The sequence below is a fragment of the Pleurodeles waltl genome, chromosome 11 (assembly GCF_031143425.1).
Source record: "Pleurodeles waltl isolate 20211129_DDA chromosome 11, aPleWal1.hap1.20221129, whole genome shotgun sequence".
NCBI lineage: Eukaryota > Metazoa > Chordata > Amphibia > Caudata > Salamandridae > Pleurodeles > Pleurodeles waltl.
Genome location: NC_090450.1, coordinates 922,282,605 through 922,305,171, shown reverse-complemented (window position 1 = coordinate 922,305,171; position 22,567 = coordinate 922,282,605). Strand labels below are relative to the sequence as shown.

Here is a 22,567-nt window from a genome sequence, read left to right as displayed (position 1 = left end):
ACCTCCAGATAGAGATGCCATTTGTGATCCGCTATGTATTTTCGGCTGAGTTTGTCTGCTTAGGTGTTCAGAGATCTCACCTGATGTTGAACCACCAGGGATATGCCATGCTGTACCAGCCACGTCCAGAGATGCAGAGCCTCGTGACAAAAGGTCCACGACCCCACCCTGCCCTGCTTGTCGCAGGACGGCATGGCGGTCATGGTATCTGAACATCTGCACCATCTTTCCCTTGATAAAGGGAAGAAATGCTTTCATTGCTAGCTGGATCGCAAAGAGCACCAACAGGTTAATGTGGAGTACAGATTCTGCTGGAAACGAGATGCCTCTGATCTCCACCACTCCCAGATGGCTGCCCCATCCCACGAGTGATGCATCTGTCACGACTGTCAGAACTGGTTGAGCAAGGGAAAGGGATCTGCCTCTGACCCAATCGCGATTCACTAACCATCACTGCAGATCTTTTGCAGTCCCTCGGAAAACTGGACCTTGCCAGAGAGAATTCCCCTATGCTGCCACCTACTGGAACTTCAGGTCCCACTGCAGAGCCCACATATGCCACCTGGCATGTGTCACCAGCAGGATGCAGGAAGCCATGAAGCCCAGCAGCCTCAGTCATTTTCACCGAAATCCAGGATACATGCCGAGCCATCAGTATTACAGCCTGAATATACTGGAGTCGCTGCTCTTGAGCAAAGGCCCCAAACTGCACTGTTTCCAGAACAGCTCAGATGAAAGGAAGATTGTGAGAGGGACTCAGCTGTGACTTCTGCACATTTATAGTGAACACCAGTGAATGTGAGGCAAGCCCACCTTCAACAGCCAGTCCTTGAGGTAGGGGAGGACTGAAACCCTTGATCTCCATAGATAAGCTGCAACCACTGCCATCACTTTGGTGAACCCCAGAGGAGCACTGGTAAGGTCACAGGGGAGCACAGTGAACTGAAAGTGCTTGTGGTCTACCATGAACCGCAAGTAACATCTGTGGGCAGGAAGGATGGGGATATGGAAATAAGCATCCTGAAAATCCAACGCTACCATCTCATCTCCAGGATCCAGGGCAGATAAAACCTGAGCCAGATTGAGCATCAGGACTTCTTCTTGAGGAGGAGATTGAGGGACCGAAGGTTTAAGATATAGTGGAAGGCCTTGCCCTTTTTGGGGACCAGAAAGTAGCTGGAATAGCAACCACAACCTACTTTTGGCACGTGGACCCTCCCTGTGGCTCCCATGGCCAATAAAGCTGTAACTTCCTCACGGAGAAGAGACAAGTGATCCTCCACCATCCAATCGCAAGATGGTGGCATGGATGGAGGGGCAGTCTCGAAGGGGAGGGAATTGCCCCTTCAGACCTCCTGTAAAACCCACCTGCCTGATGCAATGAATTGTCAGAGGAGCAGGTGATGGCGAATCCTGCCGTCAACTGGCCCTTGGTGGGGAAGAGTCAGACTAGGAAGGTTTAGAGGCTGCTGCAGAACAGGGCAGCGGACTGACTAGACCGCTCACCACTTGATCCAAGAGGTCGGTGGATCCAGCGCCCTCGGCCATGCAGAGTCTGGGCAGCTTGAGTGACATGGTGGCTGGCCAGGAATGGACGCAGTTGGAGGCCACTTCCGTAGCCACAAAACAGCCAAAAGACAGACTAGGGGAGACGTGTGGCGCCGCAAGGCCCAAGGACCTGGCCCAACAATCCTTGAAGCGCTTGAACGCCGAGTCTGCCTTGTCGCCAAAGAGACAGGTGCCATCAAAGGGCATGTCCATCAAGTAAGCTTGGTCATCCTCTGAAAAGCCAGACGTCCTCAGTCAGGTGTGGCACCTCAGGGCCACTGTTGATGAAACCGCTCTGCCTAGTGAGTCGGTCGTGTCCAGTCTGACACGGACTGTGAACTTTGCAGCAATTGTCCCATTGGCAAGAGCCTGAGAGAGTACAGTGTATGGGTATTGCTCAAGAATATCTCAGGATCAAGTCTGATGCCTGGGTGAAATTCGAAGGTAAGGAATCTGCAACTAGAAGTCTCGAGTAGATGTTGTTGTGTAACAACTGAACCAGTCTCACTTTGATGGATTGCAGGAAGGCTTTCAACGCCAAACAGGCATTCCAACAGGTTGATGTGGAGCCAGGCTTCCGCCGGAGACCAGAGTCCTCCAATCTCAAACTCTTACAGGTGCCCACCCCCTTGCAGAAGCGGACCATTGATCACTACTGTGAATTATGGGAGAGGTTCGAGAGTGGCCTACTGCTGATCAAATTGTAATTCTAAACCACCACTGCAGATCTCTTGCAGTCTTTGATGAACTCTGGACCAGAATGGCTTGGATGAAAGGGAGATTGAGTCACATGTGACTTTGGCATGTTGATAGTAACCCCAAAGAGGACAGGTTTGCTGTTATCTTGAGATGTTTAATGCCTTTCTGGGGAGAGCCCACGTTCAACAGCAAGTCGTCAAGGTAGGGAAAGACTGTCACCCCTGACCTCCGAAGATGTGCTACAACCACCCCATCACTTCCGTGAACACCCGAGGGGATCTGAAAGTAACCGTCCTGCAGGTCCACACTACTATCCAGGCTCAAGGGTCTGGGACTGGCAGAACCTGGGCAAGGGTGACCATCTTGAGTCTGTCCTTCCTCAGGAAGGTGGTGAAAGGGCCAACGTTTAGCATATTTGGCACCAGAAAGTAGAGGAAGTTGCAACCACAACCTACTTCTGTCAACGACATCCTCTCGATGGCTCCTGTGGCCAAATGGGCTGCACATCTGAATATTACATTGACAGGTAGTACTTCAACAGTCATGGTACAGACGGTGGCATAGGGGGTGGGATTTCTAGGAATGGAAGAGCGTAACCCTGTCAAACAATCGTTAGCACCGACTCGTCTGAGGGGCCACTCTTCTAAAAAGTGCTGGATCCAGCCTCTCTTGCAAACATTGATGGATTCTGCCTCCTACAGGTGACAGTGTGTTGATGAGGGCCCACTAAGGAGGTTTGGAGGATGCAGCAGCTGCTAGGGTGAAGGACCAGGCTGTACATTGTCCCTGGTGCCCTTGAGATTTGTGGGAACCACAGCCATCCCTATTCTAGATAATATGTTCAAGTTGCTCAGAAGAGCGGTGCTGGCCAACTCAAACTTGCCCGCCATGCTTTCATCACAAACCACTTGGGGAATTTGCACTGGCTTTTGATCCAGAAGCAAATTATTTTTACAGCTTTCATATCTGTTTTAAAAGTGTGTTTGACCAAGAGCCTCTTTTTTATTCAACAACTTTTCTTCCAGCATAATCCAGCCAGAGCACTACGATCTACCTCAACCTTCCTACTACAGATTCCCATGATGAAACAAATCTAGTCAAGACAGCAGATCTTTTTCCTATCCTGCTGTTAAAACTGATATCCCAGAGAATTTTCCTATGTTCATGAAGACCTAGCTATTTATGCTACAGCATGACTCTTGAGATTAGGTAATTTGTTTCTCCTTTCAGCACCAGGACGCCTCCTTTGGTAATTGGGCAATCTAACAAAAACCATAAACTTATACCTGAACAACTACGTGGTACACATCAAGTTAGGTATATTGGTGCAGTTTTTTGAGGCGTTTTTAGCAAATTGAAGGCAAACAGAAGATTTTTCACTCAGAGTAAACAGCATCAGAAGCGCTAAAATTAAGTCAGCCTTGTGCACTAATGTATACTACTTACCATTGACAACATCTCAACACTTAGTCCCACTTGCCATGTTAGTTCACAACCCACACTACACCAGTAGATCAAATAACATCTCAACATTAAGGCACTGCATATCATAACACTACTCCAACACCAACCAAAAAGTTGATCAAAATGTTTTAATGGACTGAAAAATAAATAAGTCTTACTTACCAGAATTTTATTATAATTGTGCCACGTGTTGTTAATCACATCCCACAGCTTTTCGAACACGTCTTTTCTGGGGAGAAGAGTGCAGTAATCTAATGCCAGCTCTTGATCCACCACCCGACAATTAAACACCTACAAGAAACAAAGCATGTAGTGTATTATGTGACCAGAGCTTCTGAATAAAAACACAGCAAGAATTAATTTCTCAATAAACTTCGGCTTAGTCTTAGTTATTAACTTTGAGTTATCAGTTCCAGTGCCTGACTAACAAATTAGAGCTTCTGACAATGCAAATGCCTGTTGGCAGTGGCAGATATCCACCTGTGTCCATTCACCTTCCTCAATTCTTCATAGATGAGAGAGAAGAAGGAGAAGGCATGGAAAACAGCAGTGTATCATCCACTATCTGATTGTTTTATTAGGCTATCTAGAGACCGGGAAAACATGGTGCTAAGTCTGAGGAAGATTGCTTCCAGTAAAGTAGCAGCAGTCAAAGGCAACATTTGTTTTGACATAATAGCTGTCACTAACTGGACTTAAAATCCAGTAATCCAGTATTTATGATGAGGGCTTTAAATGAAAGCCATACATTACAAAATAAGTTAAGGTGTTTTAGAAGTGATATATTCTAGATGCATCCCAGCAAGCAAGCTCTTCTCTCTCTCTGGGTCTGAGGTTTGTCACAGATTAAATTAGAAACTCCTGGAGAATTGATTTGGTTAAATGAACATCAGCCCAGGATTACAAACCTAAACAGGAATGTTTAGCATACATGTACAAACACCACAATCACCATGCAACAGATATGGGACACACAAGCCCATCTAGACAATGCCAAAGAAACTGCCTTAGCCATGGTAAAGTGAACCCTGATTAAGTTTATCAGGGTATAACAAATCTAGTTACACTAAACAATGAATAGAAAAGTGACACATTAAATGTGCTTTTCCTTTTGTTCCTTACATGCAAAATCTACAAACATGAAAATTAGTTACTTACCTGTAACTGCAGTTCTCCAGTATTGGTATCTTTCATAGATTCACATGCTTGAATCATCCCCGTCGTCGAGGTGGGAGCCTCACGGTAACCTCAAATACACAAAGGAGTAGGTTTAAAACCACTAGGCCTAGGTAGGCCCCATAGGCTATTCTATAGCCTATCCATTTTGTTTTGTGAAAAGACCCAAACTTCAGTGCCATCCAATCAGGATATACACGAGATCGACTCTGAGGCAGTGTGGGTATAAGAAAACAAGTTACTTACCTGTAACTACAGTTATCCAAAATTGGTATCTTTCATAAATTCACATGCTTGAATCATCCCCATCGTCGAAGTGAGAGTCCCACGGTACATGAAAAGCAATAAGTAATAAGCACCAAAAAAATGTCCATAGGCTATAATGGTAACCCAAATGACTCATATAGCCTATCTCTATCCTTTTGTGAAAAGGACCCAAACATGGCCTCTGGCCAATCAGGCACCAGCACCCTCTAGAACACTCTCCAGAGAGGCTCTTTCCCTCAGATTTTCTAGCACAAGAGTGAAGACCATGACCTGAGGAGAAAATACAAGCGTCTAAGAGGAGGAGGGTGGGTCGCTTGTGAATTTATGAAAGATACCAATACTGGATAACTGTAGTTACAGGTAAGTAACTTGTTTTCTTATCCAGTATTGGATCTTTCATAAAATCACATGTTTGAATCTGAATAGCCAGCAGTATTCTTAATAAACGTCAGTCCCGCTGTGGATGGTGGGTGCGAGCATAGAAATCCTCTAAAACATATTACCAAATCACAAGCTTATAAATCTTGTACTATGTGCATAAAACAAATATATATATATATATATATGAATATATATATATATATATATATATATATATATATACACACACACACATACACATCAAACCAAATTGCAAAGCAACTATAGAGCAACTACAGACTATTGCATATAGAATTATGTCTACACATTAAAGGAAAGATGTCACCTTAGCGAAAAAGATGACGTAAGACCGCCTGTCCAACAAGAGAATCAGTTCTTTGTGACGATTCCAAACAGTAGTGCTGCATAAAGGAGTGTGTAGTCTTTCACGTCGCAGACTGACATATTTTATCCAGAGTAATACCCCGGAACAAAGCAGCCGATGTGGAGACTGCTCTTGTGGAATGCACTCTCGGGCGCTTAGTCAACGGTTTTCCTGCTTTCATGTGACAAAACTGAATTGTAGATGCATTCCACCGGGCTATGGTGGCCTTAGTGACCCCTGCCCCTTGACGTCCATGAGCATAAGATACCAACAGCTGATCTGTCTTCCTAAGCTGCTTGGTACTTTGAAGGTAACATTTCAGGCATCTCTTGATGTACAACGAATGCAGAGTCTTTTCTGCGATTGTCAACAGATTAGGCAAAAAAGTTTTTAATATTACCGGCTCATTCAGGGGAAATGATGATGGCACTTTAGGAATGTACCTCGGGTTAGTCCTAAGAAGGACAAAGTCATCTGAAAAGACCAGAAAAGGTTCCTTAACAGTAAAGGCCTGTATATCGATGACTCTTCTGGTGGAAGTAAGAGCCAGCAGAGTTGCCACCTTCCATGTGTGTATTTGAGTTCCGCTCTGTGAATGGGTTCGAATACAGCTTTCATTAGCTGGGATAGGACTACATTCAGATGCCATTCCGGCGGAGGTGGCCGCACCGGAGGAAAAGTACGAAAGAGGCCTTTCATTAACTGTTTAATAATTCTGGATGAGCCAAGCAAGGGCATATCCGCTGAGCGTCTATAGGAAGCTATAGCTGCCAAATGGATCTTAACGTATGCGTGACATAGCCCAGCCTTTGACAGGGTGAGAAGATCTGAAAGAATTTGCTCCGGCTCAATCTTTAACGGATGGAACTTGTTCTGCAAACACCAGACACAAAATCTCTTACAATGTGAGTTTGTACATCTTATTTGTACTGTCCGCTCGTGCTCTAGATAAAATCAGTTTGCATTCTTCCTCAATTTTCATACCCTGGAACTCACGGAACTCAGGAGCCAAGCGTGCAATTGCAGAGATGCTGGATCCGGGCGAAGAATTCGGCCTTGAGTCTTCGTGAGAAGGTTGTGGTTGCAGGGGAGACGCATGGGATTGGTCACCGACAGAAGAAGAAGCTCCGTGTACCAATACTGCCTGGGCCACCTGGGCGCTATGAGAATGATCTTGCAGCCCTCCGACTTCATCTTTCTCAAGAGTCTGGGAATCAATCGGCTGGGGGGAAAAGCGTACACAAAGATCCCGGACCATCTCATCGAAAGAGCATTTCCCCACGACCCCGGGAGTGGGTATCGATTGGCGTAGAATAGGCATTTGGCGTTCTGATTGGTGGCAAACAGATCCAGGGTCGGTCGTAACCAGCATTCGAAGATGCTGTCCAGTACCCTCTGGTCGAGTTCCCATTCGTGGCAGTTGTCGTCCGTCCTGCTGTGAGAGTCCGCCAGGACCTTGTTGACACCTGGCAGGTGCTCCACCCTGAGGCAAATGTTGTGCAGCGTGAGCCAGTCCCAAAGAGATTGAGCTTCCCTTGAGAGGGAGAGGGATCTTGTTCCTCCCTGTTTGTTGATATGGAACATGCTTGTTGTGTTGTCCGTATGGACCAACGCAGATGACCCTGCAATACGTAGAAGGAATGCTTTGAGCGTGAGGAAAATTGATTTTAATTCCAAGAGATTTATTTGCATTCCTCTCTGCGCATCTGACCATCTTCCATGAATGCGCATGTCCTGTAAATGACCTCCCCAGACTTCCAATGAAGCATCTGTTGTGATGATGAAGTCTGTCATTGGCGTGAGAAAGGTTAGCCCTTGAGAGAGATGGTTGACTTGAGACCACCATCGCAATGCCCCCACTATCCTTGGTGTAACACTTATCAAATCCTCAAAGGATCCTTGTGACTAGGTCCATTGGAGCTGTAACTCCTCTTGCAAAGGTCTCATTCTCAACCTTGCTAGATGAACCAGGACGATGGATGAGGAAATCATGCCTAGGAGCGACTTTAACAGTGTTACTGAAACGGACCTTCTTTTTGAGATGCTGACAGCCAAGTTGGCTAGCTTCTGCTGCCGTGCCTGAGTGAGATACCCCTTGTTTTTAATGGTATCGAGTTCTGCACCCAAAAAGACTATCCTGCGTGTAGGAAGCGTGACTGACTTCTGGAAATTCACTGTTAGTCCCAAACTGTGAAATAGTTCTAGGCAGACATTTATAGCCTTGGACGCTAGCTGTGATGAAGGAGCTTTTATCAGCCAGTCGTCCAGGTATGGGAACACCTGAAAACCCATGTTGCAGATTAAGCCTGCTACTGGGGCAAGACATTTTGTGAAAATTCGTGGCGCTGACTTCAGGCCGAAGGGGAGGACTTTGAATTGATAATGGGCACCGGCCACAGTAAAGCGGAGATACTTGCGATGTTTTACATGTATCGGTATGTTGAAATAAGCATCCTGGAGATCCATTGTTGTCATATAGTCTCCAGGGTTCAAAAGGTGCAGGATATCCGACAGTGTGATCGTACGAAAGGATTCCGTAGTAACTTGTTCAGCTTCCCGAGATCTGGGATCGGCCTCCATTCCCCTGACCTCTTCCTTATTAGAAAGAACTGGGAGTAGAACACGAGTCCTCTGTGCTGAACCGGAACCTCCTCTATCGCTCCCTTGGCGAGCATCAGGAACACCACCTGCTGAAGCAGGCGAAGATGGAGCGGTTTGGATTTTCCTGGTGGATGGTGTAGTGGTTTTTGTATAAATTCCAACGTATGACTTCGAGCCACTATATCCAGCACCCATTTGTCCGATATTATGCTTTTCCAATTCTGGAAGTAATTGGTGATGTTCGCTCCCACTTGATGGTTCTGTGAATACTAGGGAAGCGTAGCCGGTGCCTGATAAGAATCATTATTTTCGAGGTTGATCCGGGGTGTGGGAATTCTGCTTTCTCCTTCCTCCCTGTCTGGTGTATGAGGCGGTGGATGGCTGCCTATACTGTTGTTGATAGGCTGGTCTATACTGAGGCTGTTGATACTGCCTGTGGTAGGAACCTCAAAATGTTGTAAAACCCCTTCCTCTTGCACCCCAAAAGGGCTGCTTCCGGTCCTGCAAAGTACTCAGGGACCGAGCAGTGTCTGGGTCAGCCTTGATGGCCTGCAATGGGTCGTCTACGTGTTTGTCGAAGAGAGATTCTCCGTCGTATGGCATGTCAAGAATTCTGGACTGTACCTCTGGTCTGAAAGAGGTGGCTTTCAACTAACCCTGGCGGCATAATACCGCAGCTCCCGCCAATTGGCTCTTGAAGGATCTTTCGTGCCTCTGCTTGTTTGCTCTCCGGAATGAGGTCAATGAAAGCATGCATATCCGACTACATTTGGCAATCATATTAGCCCAAAATCGCTAGAGAATTTGCTGCGCGAACAGTTATGGCCGACATGGACGAGAATCTCTTGCCCACATTATCCAGTCTCCTTCCTTCTCTATCAGGAGGAGTAGATATAGGGGCTGACGGTTTGTTAGAACACCTTTGAGCAGCATGAGAGATGACAGAGTCTGGTTTTGGATGACCAGTCAAACATGCCGGAGAGTCCTGAGTTGCCTTATATTTCTTGTCGAGCTTCTGTGGCACTGGTGGAATTCTTGCTGGGTTCTGCATGATCTTGATCCCCTCACTCCAAAAGAAGTCGATGATAGGGATCGCCCTCACAGACTTCCTTGCTTGTTCCTTAAAGTCATGAAGGAAGCATTCAGACTGCGAGACCGATGCTGGCAAGTGGAAACGCGTGGCCGCCCTATCCATCAAATTGTGAAAACCACCTATATCCTTCGGTGGAAAATCTGAAGGACGAGGAGGTGGTGGAGAAGGAGTAGGGGCTAGATAATCATCCCATTCCCCACTAGGATGCAGTTGTGTTGAAATTTCACCTTCTTTCTCCCCAGACGTCGAAACCTCATCCCTAGGGGGAGCGGCTAACACAGATTGTGGAGTCATCCTAGGAGTAGCTGGAGGTGGAAGTACACTCCTTGGTGTAACAGGAGAAGTTGGAAGCTGCGGTTGCTCCTCCGCTGCGGCTGGGAACCTCCTCCTATATTCCTGCAACATTGACTGCAAGTCCTGAATCAAGGAGGCAGGCATCTGGACAGTGTCTCTTGGTTGAGGCGGAGGTTTATAATAGCATCCCTGATGGGAGTAATAAGGCTGGTATTGATCATACTCATCATCATCATCTTCTTGATATTTGATGTGCAGCTGGGATGGGCTGTGTACATCCCCAAATGGACCCTCATCTGACTCTTCCCAGTCCAGCAGATGACTAGGCAGCAAGGTTGTCACCTTACTTGGTGAAGTAGCCTGAGGATATATAGCAGATCTGGACATTGCTGTGATTTTAACTGTGGCGCGAAGATCAGGAGACCCAGAAGAAATAGGAATAACATCCATTTGACTCACAGCTTCCATTGGCATCATCAATGGTGTCGATGATGATGGCTCCGTCGACGGCACTGATATCGTGGACGGGTTTTCTATCAACGACGGTCTCGTCGAAGGTGGTGTCGTCGACGGCGGCCTTGCAGACGGTGTCCTTGTCAACAGTGATGTAGCCGACGGAGCTCTCCTCGACGGTGTTGCAGTCGACGGGACTCTCATAGACGATGTCGTCAACGACAATGTCCTTGTCGACGATGGCATCAACGTTATCTTGAGCCATTAAGTCTTTTCTGGAGTCTTCGTCAACGGTGGTTTAATGGAAGAAATAGGTGCCTTTACCATGGATGTCGACGTAGTCGTAGTCGACGGTCTCGTCGACGAGGTGGTGGGGACGGTAGATGTGAAAACCTTCGTCGACGGTGGTGTCGTCGTCGACTTGATCTTGATAGACACCTTTCTAGAGGTAGAAGGCTCAGATGAAGGAGAACAGTGGGATGAGTCCTTCTTTCGTCGAGGAGATGATGGCTCAGATGAAATCAAGCCCTGTACGCCTTCTTAATGGTAAATTTTTTTACGCTTTCTGGATCTTTCAGCCTGACCCAGGTCCTCAGATCTGGACCTTTTATGTGGCCTTTCTGACTCACTCTCCTCACCTGAAGTGCAGGATTTTGCCTGTAGCCATGTTAAAAGTCTACCCTCACGGTCCCTGAGGGTTTTTGCAGAAAAAGTGCGGCATATCTTGCAGTCTTTTACCTGGTGTTCTGGATACAGGCAGTATAAGCAGTTTGTGTGGATCATCCACATGCAGCCTTTTCTTGCCACAGGTCTTACAAGGGCGGAAAAAGCCTTTTTTAGAAGAATCTGACATCTTTTTGAGGGTTTCTGAGAGAAAATCTTCTGAAGAAGTAGAAAACGGAGCAAAGCTCAGGGAGAATTCCTTCACACGACGTGCAGTAGAAAATCTGAGGGAAAGAGGCTCTCTGGAGAGTGTTCTAGAGGGTGCTGGTGCCTGACTGGCCAGCAGCCAGGTTTGTGTCCTTTTCACAAAAGGACAGAGATAGGCTATATAAGTCATTTGGGTTACCATTATAGCCTATGGAAAACTTTTTGGTGCTTATTGCTTTTCATGTACCGTGGGGCTCCCACTTCGACGACGGGGATGATTCAAGCATGTGAATTTATAAAAGATCCAATACTGGATAACTGAGGGCACTACAACACTGACAGAAGTTGCTCTGTGTTCACTTCTGAATGAGACAGGACTAATGGTACACCCTGCAGCATCAGCGCACAGGTTTGTAGCATGGGCTGTGGGGCACTAAGTGGTATCAGACTTGGGCTGAGGACAATCGGCACAGTCAGCGTCGGGAAGGATCTGCTGGCAGCAGACCAACTGGATGCCATCTTCAATCCTCAGGGCCTGAAGGCGCGTCAGAAGGACCTGGGTCGGGTACCGAAAATGTGGTCCATTGCCTTTTTAAACCCCATTTTGCTGCAGTTTTGCCGCGATCCATGGAAGTAAGGCTGAGTTCAATGAACGGTCAGAATCAGTCCCAAGATGGGAGACACCGTTTGCAGCTCGCAAGTTCCTTAAATAGTGCGTGCCATTAAATGGCTGGAGCGGCAGGTAGAAGGGCTCAGTGTTTAGACTTCTTGTGTTTGAGATTTTTTGGACTTACCTCAGATCTTGATTTCTATGGCAAATGTTCACAAGATCGGCTACAGCAGAGAGAAGCTGTCTGTGCTCTCGAGTGGTACTTTTTCGACTTCCAACGATGTTCTGCAATTTACAGCTTGATCTCACTGTCTCCGATGGCTTCAGATTCATCTTGGCACATTTGTCGCACAACGCTGAGTTGTGCTTGGAGCCCAGACACCAGAGGCAGACCTTGTGAAGGTTTGTCACCGACATATGTTTGTGGCAGTCCTGCACGGATTCCACCCAGTCACTTTAGGAGGGGACATGTCCCAAGTAAGCTGGGGAAATTTTTTAGAGGAAAATCCTATGAATTCTGGCAGAACTCATGGGAGGGAGCTCTGGATTCGCGTCAGAAGGCACGGAAAAAAACCCTGAAATCAGCGCAAGGTGGCAGTTATGCAGGGGCCAGACGTCCCATTCGGGACAGGATGGACCCGAAGTGGAGCCGCATGACACCCCCTACCAACATGCAAGGGTTTTGCTGAGAGAAAAAAAAAAATCAGGTTAAGTCTGCGGCCTAAGGGTATTCACAAGGTGAGGAATCTGCGGTTAGAAGTATCCATCAAAAGAAGGTTTGTAGCAGTGGCGGCAGCAGTGGCTGTGGGTGCAGCGTTTTTCTTGTACCATACCTGTCCTTGTACTGATGAAAAAATGCCAGGCAGGACAAACAGACTGAAAAGCCTACCTAATCTTCAACAGCTGAAGAAGGGAGAGGAAAAGGGTGTGAGAGGAATAAGGAAGGAAGAGGGGGTAAGGATGGGAGTGATAGAGAAATAGAGGGAAAAGGAGAGATGGAAAGGGGGAAAGATGGAGGGGAGAGGGAGGAGGAGCAGGACAGTGTGAGAGGCCAATGCATGATATCAATAATGAGTTGATACACCTCATGCTGAGAGTATGGCTGCCACCACTTCCCTTGGGCTGCTTCATATGCGGATACTGCTGCTTTTGGTGCTGAGGCTGAAGACAATACAATATGACCTTTCTTATGCAATTCGGAAGTTTGATACCTTCAAGCAAGTCTCTAAGGTTGCCAAAAAAATGTGTGACTATCATCCTCCCTCACACACTGGTAATCTCTCTGCACTTGGAGACCTTGTCAATATTTTCTGGAAGTATTAAGGTCCATCTACAACTCAAGCAAACACGAAATTCAGAGGGTGTGAAGCTCAGTGAAGTTTTTCTCCCACAAACAGTTGGTGCATGCTGGGCTTCTAGCACCAGCTGAAACATAAAAAAATAAAAGGAGAAGCTGGACAAGAGAGCATCTGACAATGCTGATGGAAATACAAACTATCTGACAAAAAAGGGCCATCTACGCCCCATTTTCCTGACTTCGTTTTGTTTCATCTAAGTGGGAGCTGATTCAGTCCTTTTTTTCTGGCAGTTACTGGATTTACAAACAATATATTTAGTTAATGTTGCCATTAGGTATGCTTGTTAAAGATTTGTGTTTGCGTTTTTGTTAAAAAAAGAAAAAAATCTTCTTTGCAAAGGAGTACTGAAATCACATACACAGAAGAGAGTCCGTACTTACGAATTCAACAAAAATCTTATAATATATCTTCAGCAAACATAACAGCCCCTTACTCTTACACTGCCTTTGCCTTTGATACGATCAACCACAAGGTGTTGGTTGAACGTCTTGAGAACACTGGGATTAAGGATCACCCTTTGTCCCTTTTGAGCTCTTTCCTTAGTGGAAGAGAACAGGCAGTATCTGAAAGAACTCGAGTCAGACCATTTTGTCCCGTCGTGCGGTGTCCCACAGGTGTCAACGTTAAGTCCCACACTGTTCAATATATAAGTGACACCCCTAGCAGTGTTGATTAAATAATTCGGCTTCTTAACATCCTACGCCAATGACACCCAAATCGTCATGTCCTTCTCTAACCCTCTCATAACACCTGCCAGAACTTTCATGACTGTATGTTAGCTATCCGCGACTGGATGGGCTGTTTTTGTCTGAAACTGAATTCCAGCAAGACGGAGGTCCTCCTCTTTGGGAGGGATAGTTCCTTCTGGACACTGTCCTGCTGGGCTTCAGACTTGAGTACGTTACCACCTCCAGCCAATAAGGCTAAGAATCTGGGTATCCTGATGGATAAGAAACTAGTGTTTGGGGACCAAGTGAACGCAACCATCACAACATCTTTTTATGCGCTCAAGATAATTAAGAACATTTTAAAGTATATACCCCCAACGCTTCAAACAACTTTAGTGACTGTGCTAGTTTTAGCCAAACTTGATTACTGCAACGTATTATACTTCAATTTGCATTTGCAGTTTGCTAACAAGCTCCGGGCCCTCCAAAATGCAGCAGCTAGGCTATCACTGGGAATCCCTAAATCACAGTCAGCTAAACCTGCTATAAGGAAGTTACATTGTCTACCTGTTAAACACAGAGTGAGCTTCAAGGATCTGTGCATCACCTGTAAGGCCTTACATAATCTAGGCCCTAAATTCCTCAAAGATACATTCAGATGGCATTAGCCAGGGGGGTCGCTATGCTCAAGCTCGGCCATGAATGTGGTGGTCCCCAAGTTCAGGCTTTCGGAGTGGGGTGGAAGAAGTTTCTCATGGGGCCGTGAAAATTCTGGAATTCTCTTCCCCTGCACATTAAATCTCTGCCTGATTTACTGACCTTTAGAAGGGCTCTTAAAACCTGTTTTTTCCCATTTTAAATGGGCAATCTCTCCTTCTAATCTTTCTATCACCTCGATACCTCTGGGTGATTGTCGCGCTTTATAAAAGCCATTTAACATAACATTCAAACTAGCAATGAAAACTATATGACCTGTGATTTCTAACTCTTCCACAAATCTTCAAACATGATGCTTATTACAATCCAATGCTCTGCATTTTATAGATGTCTCTTGTTTTAATCACCTCACAAAAATCCCTTCTAGTCACATCATCAATTATGATCTAGAAGCAAGTAGTTATTAATGAGGCCTTTTTTCTCTGCATGTTCTTAAATGATTTACTGTTTTTTGAGAGGCAATTCGTCAAGAGGTGCCCTTAGCTGCTGGTAAACGATCACAATAGCGGGTTTGTTGTACATATATTACGTTATGATACTGGGTTTTGACATATGAACAACACTACACATACTGTGTCCTTATTCTTCCCTGTTTTATCTCAGGTTTTATCCTTACAGGAGTGTGGCTAATCATGCTTAACAAGTAGGTCCCCTAGTCCTAATGAAATTGCACTAATAATCAGTGGCAATAAAATATGTTGGCCCGTCCTAACTATTTGGTCTTAATGTGCATGAATGATTTTACTTTTTCGAAACCAGAAAGTAGCAGGAATGGCAACCACGACCTACTTCTGGCAACAGAACCCTCTCTATCGCTCCTTTGGCCAATGGGGCTTGGACTTTCTCGTGGAGAAACGTCATATGATCCTCCGATATCGGACTGATGAAAGTGGCATGGCTGGAGGAGATGTCTCGAAGGGGAGGAAGTAGCTCCTTCGGACAATTTGGAGTACCCACCTGCCCGAGGTAATGGCTTGCCATTGGGGCAGGTGATGGCGTATCCTGCCACCTACTGCCTCCTGATGTACCTGCGGACTAGGAAGGCTTGCAGGCTGAGGAAGAGGTGGGGGTGGTGTGGGCGACCCGCTGGCTTCCTGATCCCCGGGAAAATGGGATCCCGCTTCCGCGCAGGAGCTGTACAGCATGCACAGGTCTGTGGCCAGGTGGAAAAGAGCACGGTTGGGTGCCCCTTCCGTAGCCACGAAAGGGGCCAAAGACGGACTGCTGGGGTCTAGGTGCAGGTGCAAGGCCAAGGGACCGGGCCATGGCTCGGGAATCCTTAAAGCGCTCGAGCGCTGAATCAGCCTTGTCTACGAAGAGACGTGTGCCATCAAAGGGCATGTCCATCAAGGATTGCTGGACATCCCCTGAAAAGCCAGACATTCTCAGCCAGGCGTGGCGTCTTAATGCCACCGTCAATGTAACCGATCTGCCCAGATAGTCGGTCGTATCCAGTCCACAACGAATCAGGAACTTAGCTGCATCCCTCCCATCTGTTACGGCTTGGGACAGGAAAGCCCAGGCCTCCTCCGGAACTGCAAGCAGCACTTGCGCAACCGCTCCCAGAGAGTATGGAAATAGCGCCCAAAAGGCATGCGGTGTTCGTGGAACACAGTGCTAGACTGCGGGAAGAAGAAAACTTCTTCCCCAAATTATCCAGTCTTTTTGATTCCCTATCCGGGGGTGCGGCAGGGAATGCGCCACATGAAGAAGAAGCCTGGATGACAAGGCTCTCAGGTTTAGGGTGTTGGGTCAAGAATTTTGGGTCTGACGGCACAGGCCGATGGCGGCAGGCAATCGGAGCAAGTACCCAAAAGGACGTCTGTCAGTGCTTCATTGAAGGGTTAAAGGGGTTCGGAAGTGGAAGACCCTGGATGAAGCACGTCGGTTAGGATGTTAGGCCTAACCTCAACAGAAGGAAGCACGAGGTCCAAGACCTCAGCCGCCCTTCTCACAACCATAGAGTAAGAAGCACCCTCCTCCGTAGCCACGCTAGGAGGAGAGAGCATACCAGTGTCATGGAGGTGTCTAGTGCACTGGCATCACCCAAATCCTGCACCCCGTCCATTTGTGGGTCAGGCTGGTATCCTAAAGTGTCCAGCAACCCCTCCATACTCTTCCCGTATCCATACGTACAAGAATAAGGGTCTCCCATCTCAACGACGGGGAATGATTCAAGCATGTGAATCTATAAAAGTTCCAATACTGGAGTAAAGATGGATTTGCTACACATATGCATGGCCTAAAGATGAGCATTCACAACTTCAGCTGGTAAATCAAACCCATTCAGTTGGTGCAGCTCAATCTCCACACATTGAGGTGTAATCTTGTGGAGTGAGGTGTAGGATGCTGTCCTGTTGCCGAAACAGGAGGTCCTACCGAAGGGGTAGATGAATCGGAGGGAAAGTGCTTATGTTCCACAAATCAAAATACCACATGCTCATAGGCCAATCAGGAGATATCGAAATGATATGAGCCCACTCTTTCCTGAAGAACAAGTTACTTACCTTCGGTAACGCCTTATTTGGTATAGACAATATCTAGTTACAGATTCCTTACCTTCAAATTTCCCCCAGGCGTTAGTCTGGATCCAGAGAATTTTCTCAAGCAGTACCCCTGTGAGCCGTCAAGTGGCACTGGTCAGCTCCAAGTCCGTCTTGCGCACCGGATATGACATTGCGGTTCTTATATAGATGCAACCCAGGTGCGCTGACGTTGGTTTCTTTTCATGACTTTCTATGCCAGAAGCGCAGAACCATGAAGAACAGTGACCACTGGCGCATCAAAACTAGGGCCCTGGAAGGGCAGTCCCTGTCCCTAGAAATCAGTTCGTAGAGCAGGGAGGATGGGTGGGTCAGTAAGGAATATGCAACTAGATATTGCCTCTACCAGAAAAGGCGTTACCAAAGGTAAGTAACTTGTTCATCCGACAGAGACATCTAGTTGCAGATTCCTTACCTTAGAATAGATACTCAAGCAATACAATCCCCAAAGGAGGGTCTGCGAACCAAGATCATACTAGGAAATCCTGCAGGACCGAAAGGCAAAGTGCCCGTCCTTTTGGTCCTGACTGTCCAGGCAGTAGTTTTTGGTGAACGTGTGCAAGGATGCCCACGTTGATGCCTGACAGATGTCCAGAACTAGAACTCTGCATGCTAATGCAATGGTTGCAGCTGTCGCTCTGGTAGAATGAGCACGTAAACCCTTCAGGATTTGCTTTTTAGCCAAGCACATTTTGATACAGATAACGACCTATCTGGAGACAGTTCACTTTTGCACAAACTGACCTTTCTTCACACTCACATAACTAACAAAAACTTGATCATTCACCCGGAACTCTTTGGTACAATCAAGGTAGAACGGCACTGTTTTTTTGGATCCAGGTGGTGGAGTCTCTCTCCATTAAGGGGGGGGGGCATAAAAAGTAGGCAAGGTGATGTATTGGCCTACATGAAAGGGCGTAAACACCTTTTGGTAGGTAAAAAGCCCTAGTGCAAAGCACCACTTTGTCAGGATAGATGGACAGGTAGGGCAGCTTAGATGACAATGACTGCAGCTCACATACCCTGTGGGCAGAGGTAATGGCCACAAGAAAGGCTGTTTTTAATGTTAGAAGCTTGAGAGAATAATTGTGGAGAGGCTCAAATGGAGCACAGATTAGGAATGTCACAACAAAATTCAAATCCCATTGGGGCCTGATGAATAAGGATTGAGGGAATATGAGGCTAAGACCCTTAAAGAACCTACTAACAATAGTAGACTTAAACAAAGAGGGTTAGTCTGGTAATCTTAGAAATGCAGAGATAGCAGATAAATAACCTTTGAGGGTGCCCAATGCAGAGCCCTGCTGGGCCAAAGAAAATATAAACAAAAGAACCTCAGAGAGAGGGGGTCAACAGACTTATTTGTGCACCATACCACAAATTTACAAATTTATGCCAACTACAGGCATATACCATTTTGGTGGAGGGACATCAGGGTACCAAGTTAACATTAAAGTTGTTGGGTGGAAGGTCCAAAGCTGTCAACTGCTGCAGCTCAATCTCCATGCAAGAAGGCGGAGACTGGACAAGTTCGGGTGGAGAACCCTCCCCTGCTGCTGCAACGGCAAGATCCTCCCGAAGGGGCAGTCTGATCGAAGGATCGATAGGCATGCTCAACAGCTCGGGATATCAGACTTTTCGTGCCCGGTCCAGAGCCACAAGGATTACTTGGGCCCGGTCATTCTTGATCTTCTTGAGAACGCTGGGCAGATGTGGTATGGGAGGAAAGGCATACAGGAGGCCTGATCTCCACTCGAGACGAAAAGTGTCAACGAGCGAGCAGGGAAAATTCAAAGTTAAGGAATCTGCAACTAGATGTCTCGATCAGATCTCAGGGTATGAGAGGAAGAGGTGGGAAAGAGTATGGGAGACTGGTATCCCACTGCAGGTAGACTGTCTCCCTGGAAACCTCGTTGCAGAAACTCCAAAGCACAACCATCACAAGAGTGTGTTCTTGGAGGTGGCAAAAACATCCAACCATGGCATTCCCCACTGGCGGAAGATGTCTTGAGCCACCTTTGAACAAAGATGCCATTTGTGGTCCATCAACTGACGTCCGTCCCAGCGTTCAGCAAAGCAGCCAAACAACTGGCTGTCAGGGATAATAACTAGAAAAGGTTCAGCCATTTCCAGAGACGAAGTGCCTCCTCACACATTATCAGCAAAAAAACACACTGACTTAGTTATTGCAGTCCCACATAGTGGTATTCTGGTCTAAGACTAGCATTGGGGTCAGTGAAAAGCTGGGAGCAGAGCTCTAGATCTGCGTCAAATGGTGTAGAAAGAAAGAAACAGACAAATTCACACAGGAATGACATCTAGAATCAGCTGTACACCACTGTTTTTGGAAGCGGATGTAATGTGAGGTCACCACAGAGTCCAATGGAATCACCTACCAGTGCGTTAGAGCAATTGCGATGGAAAAGTTTCTGATCTAGTATGACTCCTGGTGAAACCTAAAAGGTGGCAAATTTGCTAGAAGTAGCCATTAAAAATGCTACTCATTGGACATAACACTTCAGTCTTGCCAAGACAGCAACTCTAAAATGTTTAATAAAATAATGTATATTTGGTATAGATCTGAGACTAGCATTCTACTCCAGTATTTAGTTATTAGCACCGGTAGGTAGGATACTTACCTGTAAATCCTAGTTCTCTTCCAGGGGTATCCTCATCAAAGTCATAAACATTGAATATTCCCGCCCTTGTGCGGGGACCCCGGAGCATATATAAAATACACACATATAAAGTATGAAATATGCACGAAAAATATATATATAGCATTTTTAGTAGACATATCTTTCATACTAAACTCATATATACATGTGTAAAACAGCAATGCAGGCTATAACCATAAACAGGCTAAAATGCTTTATTTCTATGAAGTTTTTTTTTTATTTTTATTTTTTAATCATTATAAAATTACAATAGAGAATAAATATCTACCCAAGCCCCCAAAACTGGGCTTAGGGAAATAAGCAGTAGTAATCACTAGAGAAAAAGAGAAAAAACTACATTGAAAAACAATGGAGCATTCTTAGCCAATAGGCTGCATGCAGGTTAACACAGGAGAACCATAAAAACTTTGGCACCGTGCCTTTAAGACCCTGAGCACCTCCAGTATCCCACCATGCCTCAGGGGTGAAGGAGAGGTGACAGTTGGTTCACAGTTAGGTCAGTACTTTTTTACGGTGACAATCTGTGTAACTGATTTGAAAGATAGTCTGTCCTGCACTTCTAGGAGACGTGCGTCCGGGGAGGAGGGTGGGTTGTTTATGACTTTGATGAGGATACCCCTGGAAGAGAACTAGGATTTACAGGTAAGTAACTTATCCTTCTCTTCCAGGGGATCCTCATCAATAGTCATAAACATTGAATAGATTAGCAAGCCCATCCCTAAACTCTGAGGACTGTCTAATAGAAGTGCAGGAATAGATATGTATCATGCAAACAAATTTCTCAGAGAGGCCTGCCCCACTTGGGCATCTGCTCTTGCATCTGAGTCCAAACAGTAATGTCTAGTAAATGTATGTACAGACTTCCGTGTAGCAGCCTTACAAATCTCAGATATTGGAACATTGTTAAGGAGGGCAGCAGTAGCCGCTTTTCCCCTTGTGGAATGCGCTTTAGGTCTAGCTAGTAGTTGTTTGTTAGCCAACTGGTAAGCATTAACAATACAAGAAACTATCCATCTTGATATTGTTCGTTTAGATGCTGCCTCTCCTGTCCTCAAATGACCATAATTTACAAACAAGTGGTTGGAATGTCTAATCAATTTTGTTTTATCCAAATAAAATTTCAGCACTCTTTTCAAATCTAGGGAGAGCAACGCTTTCTCCGCCGGAGTCTCCGGATTGGGGAAGAAAGTCGATAGAGAGATAGTCTGATTGATGTGGAATTCTGACACCACCTTCGGTAGGAATGATGGGTGAGTTCGCAGAACCACTCTATTGTCGTGAAAAACTGTGTACGGTTCTTTGGAAGATAGCCTGAATTTCACTGTCCCTCCTCGCGGAAGTAATGGCTACCAAAAAAGCCGTCTTCCACGTAAGGTGCTGCAAAGAGGCTTTGTGTATAGGTTCGAAAGGAGGGCCCTAAGTTTTGACAATACTATGTTCAGTTCCCATGGAGGGAATGGGCGGAAAAACTTTTTTCAAACCTTCTAAGAAATCCTTGACTACTGGTTTCGTAAAGAAGGATTCCTGAGAAGGTGACTTACGATAGGCTGTAATGGCAGACAAATGTACCTTAATAGAGGATACCTGCAGACCGGACTTTGCCAGATGGAGTAAGTAAGACAATATAACATCCTCCTGAACCCGTATGGGATTCTGACCTTGTTGACAGCACCATATGTAGAACCTCTTCCACTTAAACGCGTAAGAATGCTGCGTGGAAGGTCGTCTGGACTCTTTCAAGATGTTCATGCACTCCTGGGAGAGCCCTAGGTGCCCATACTGCAGGAATTCAGGAGCCATGCTGTCAAGCTCAGAGAGGGTAGGTTGGGATGCAGAACCCTGCCCTCCATCCTGCTCAGAAGATCCGGTCTGCACGGCAGCCTCCTGTGAGGTTGTTCCGATAGGTTGAGGAGATCTGTGTACCAGAATTGACGGGGCCATTGCAGCGCTATGAGAATCATTCTGGTGCTGGATCTGTAAAGTTTGTTGATCACTACCGGTATGAGGGGAATCGGTGGAAAAGCGTAGAGAGATATCCCTGACCAGTCGATTAACAGGGCATTCCCTCGAGATCCCGGACGGTAGAACCTGGATGCGAAGTCTGGGCATTTCTTGTTTACTTCGTCTGCGAAGAGATCCAATTGAGGCCGACCCCATTGAGCGAAGATGTCTTCGACGACTTCGCCGTGTAGGACCCAATCGTGGGCGTCCTCTAGGTGTCTGCTCAGGAAATCTGCTTCCACGTTTTGTTGACCAGGTAGGTGAACCGCTGTAAGTGACATTCTTCTGGCCAGGAGCCAATGCCAGATTGTTTGGGACTCCCGAGATAGGGGTAGGGATCTTGTTCCCCCCTGTCTGTTCAAATAATACATTGTGGTTGTATTGTCCGTTTGTATTAGGAGAGATTTCCCCTGAATTGATGGAGCAAAAGACTTGAGAGCCAGATGGACCGCTCTGAGCTCCAGCAGATTGATGTGGTACTTCTTTTCGTTGTCGGACCATAGGCCCTGAGTTGAAGGGGACCTAGATGAGCCCCCCATCCCTGAAGAGACGCATCCGTTACCAGAGTGTCGGATGGAATTACCTGGTGAAACAGAGCCCCTACTGACAGGTGAGGTCTGTGCATCCACCATTGCAATGACTGACGTGCTGCTATCGGTAGCCGCACTCTGTCCTCCCAGCGACCTGTCCTTTGGCTCCAGTTGTTCTCCAACGCCTCTTGGAGGGGCCTCATGTGCAGCCTGGCATTTGGGACAATGAAAATGCATGATGCCATGGAGCCC

At 46.4% G+C, this 22,567-nt stretch overlaps 1 protein-coding gene across 2 annotated transcripts in view; it reads right to left on the bottom strand.

Annotated features, from left to right (window-relative positions):
* Window positions 1–22,567, bottom strand: part of KNTC1 (kinetochore associated 1) — a 495,394-nt gene that overhangs the window by 208,807 nt on the left and 264,020 nt on the right. For both annotated transcript variants that reach the window (XM_069214955.1, XM_069214954.1), the window contains exon 41: window positions 3,874–4,002. In XM_069214955.1, coding sequence (XP_069071056.1) covers window positions 3,874–4,002 — 129 coding nt within the window. The remainder of the gene's footprint in view (window positions 1–3,873; window positions 4,003–22,567) is intronic.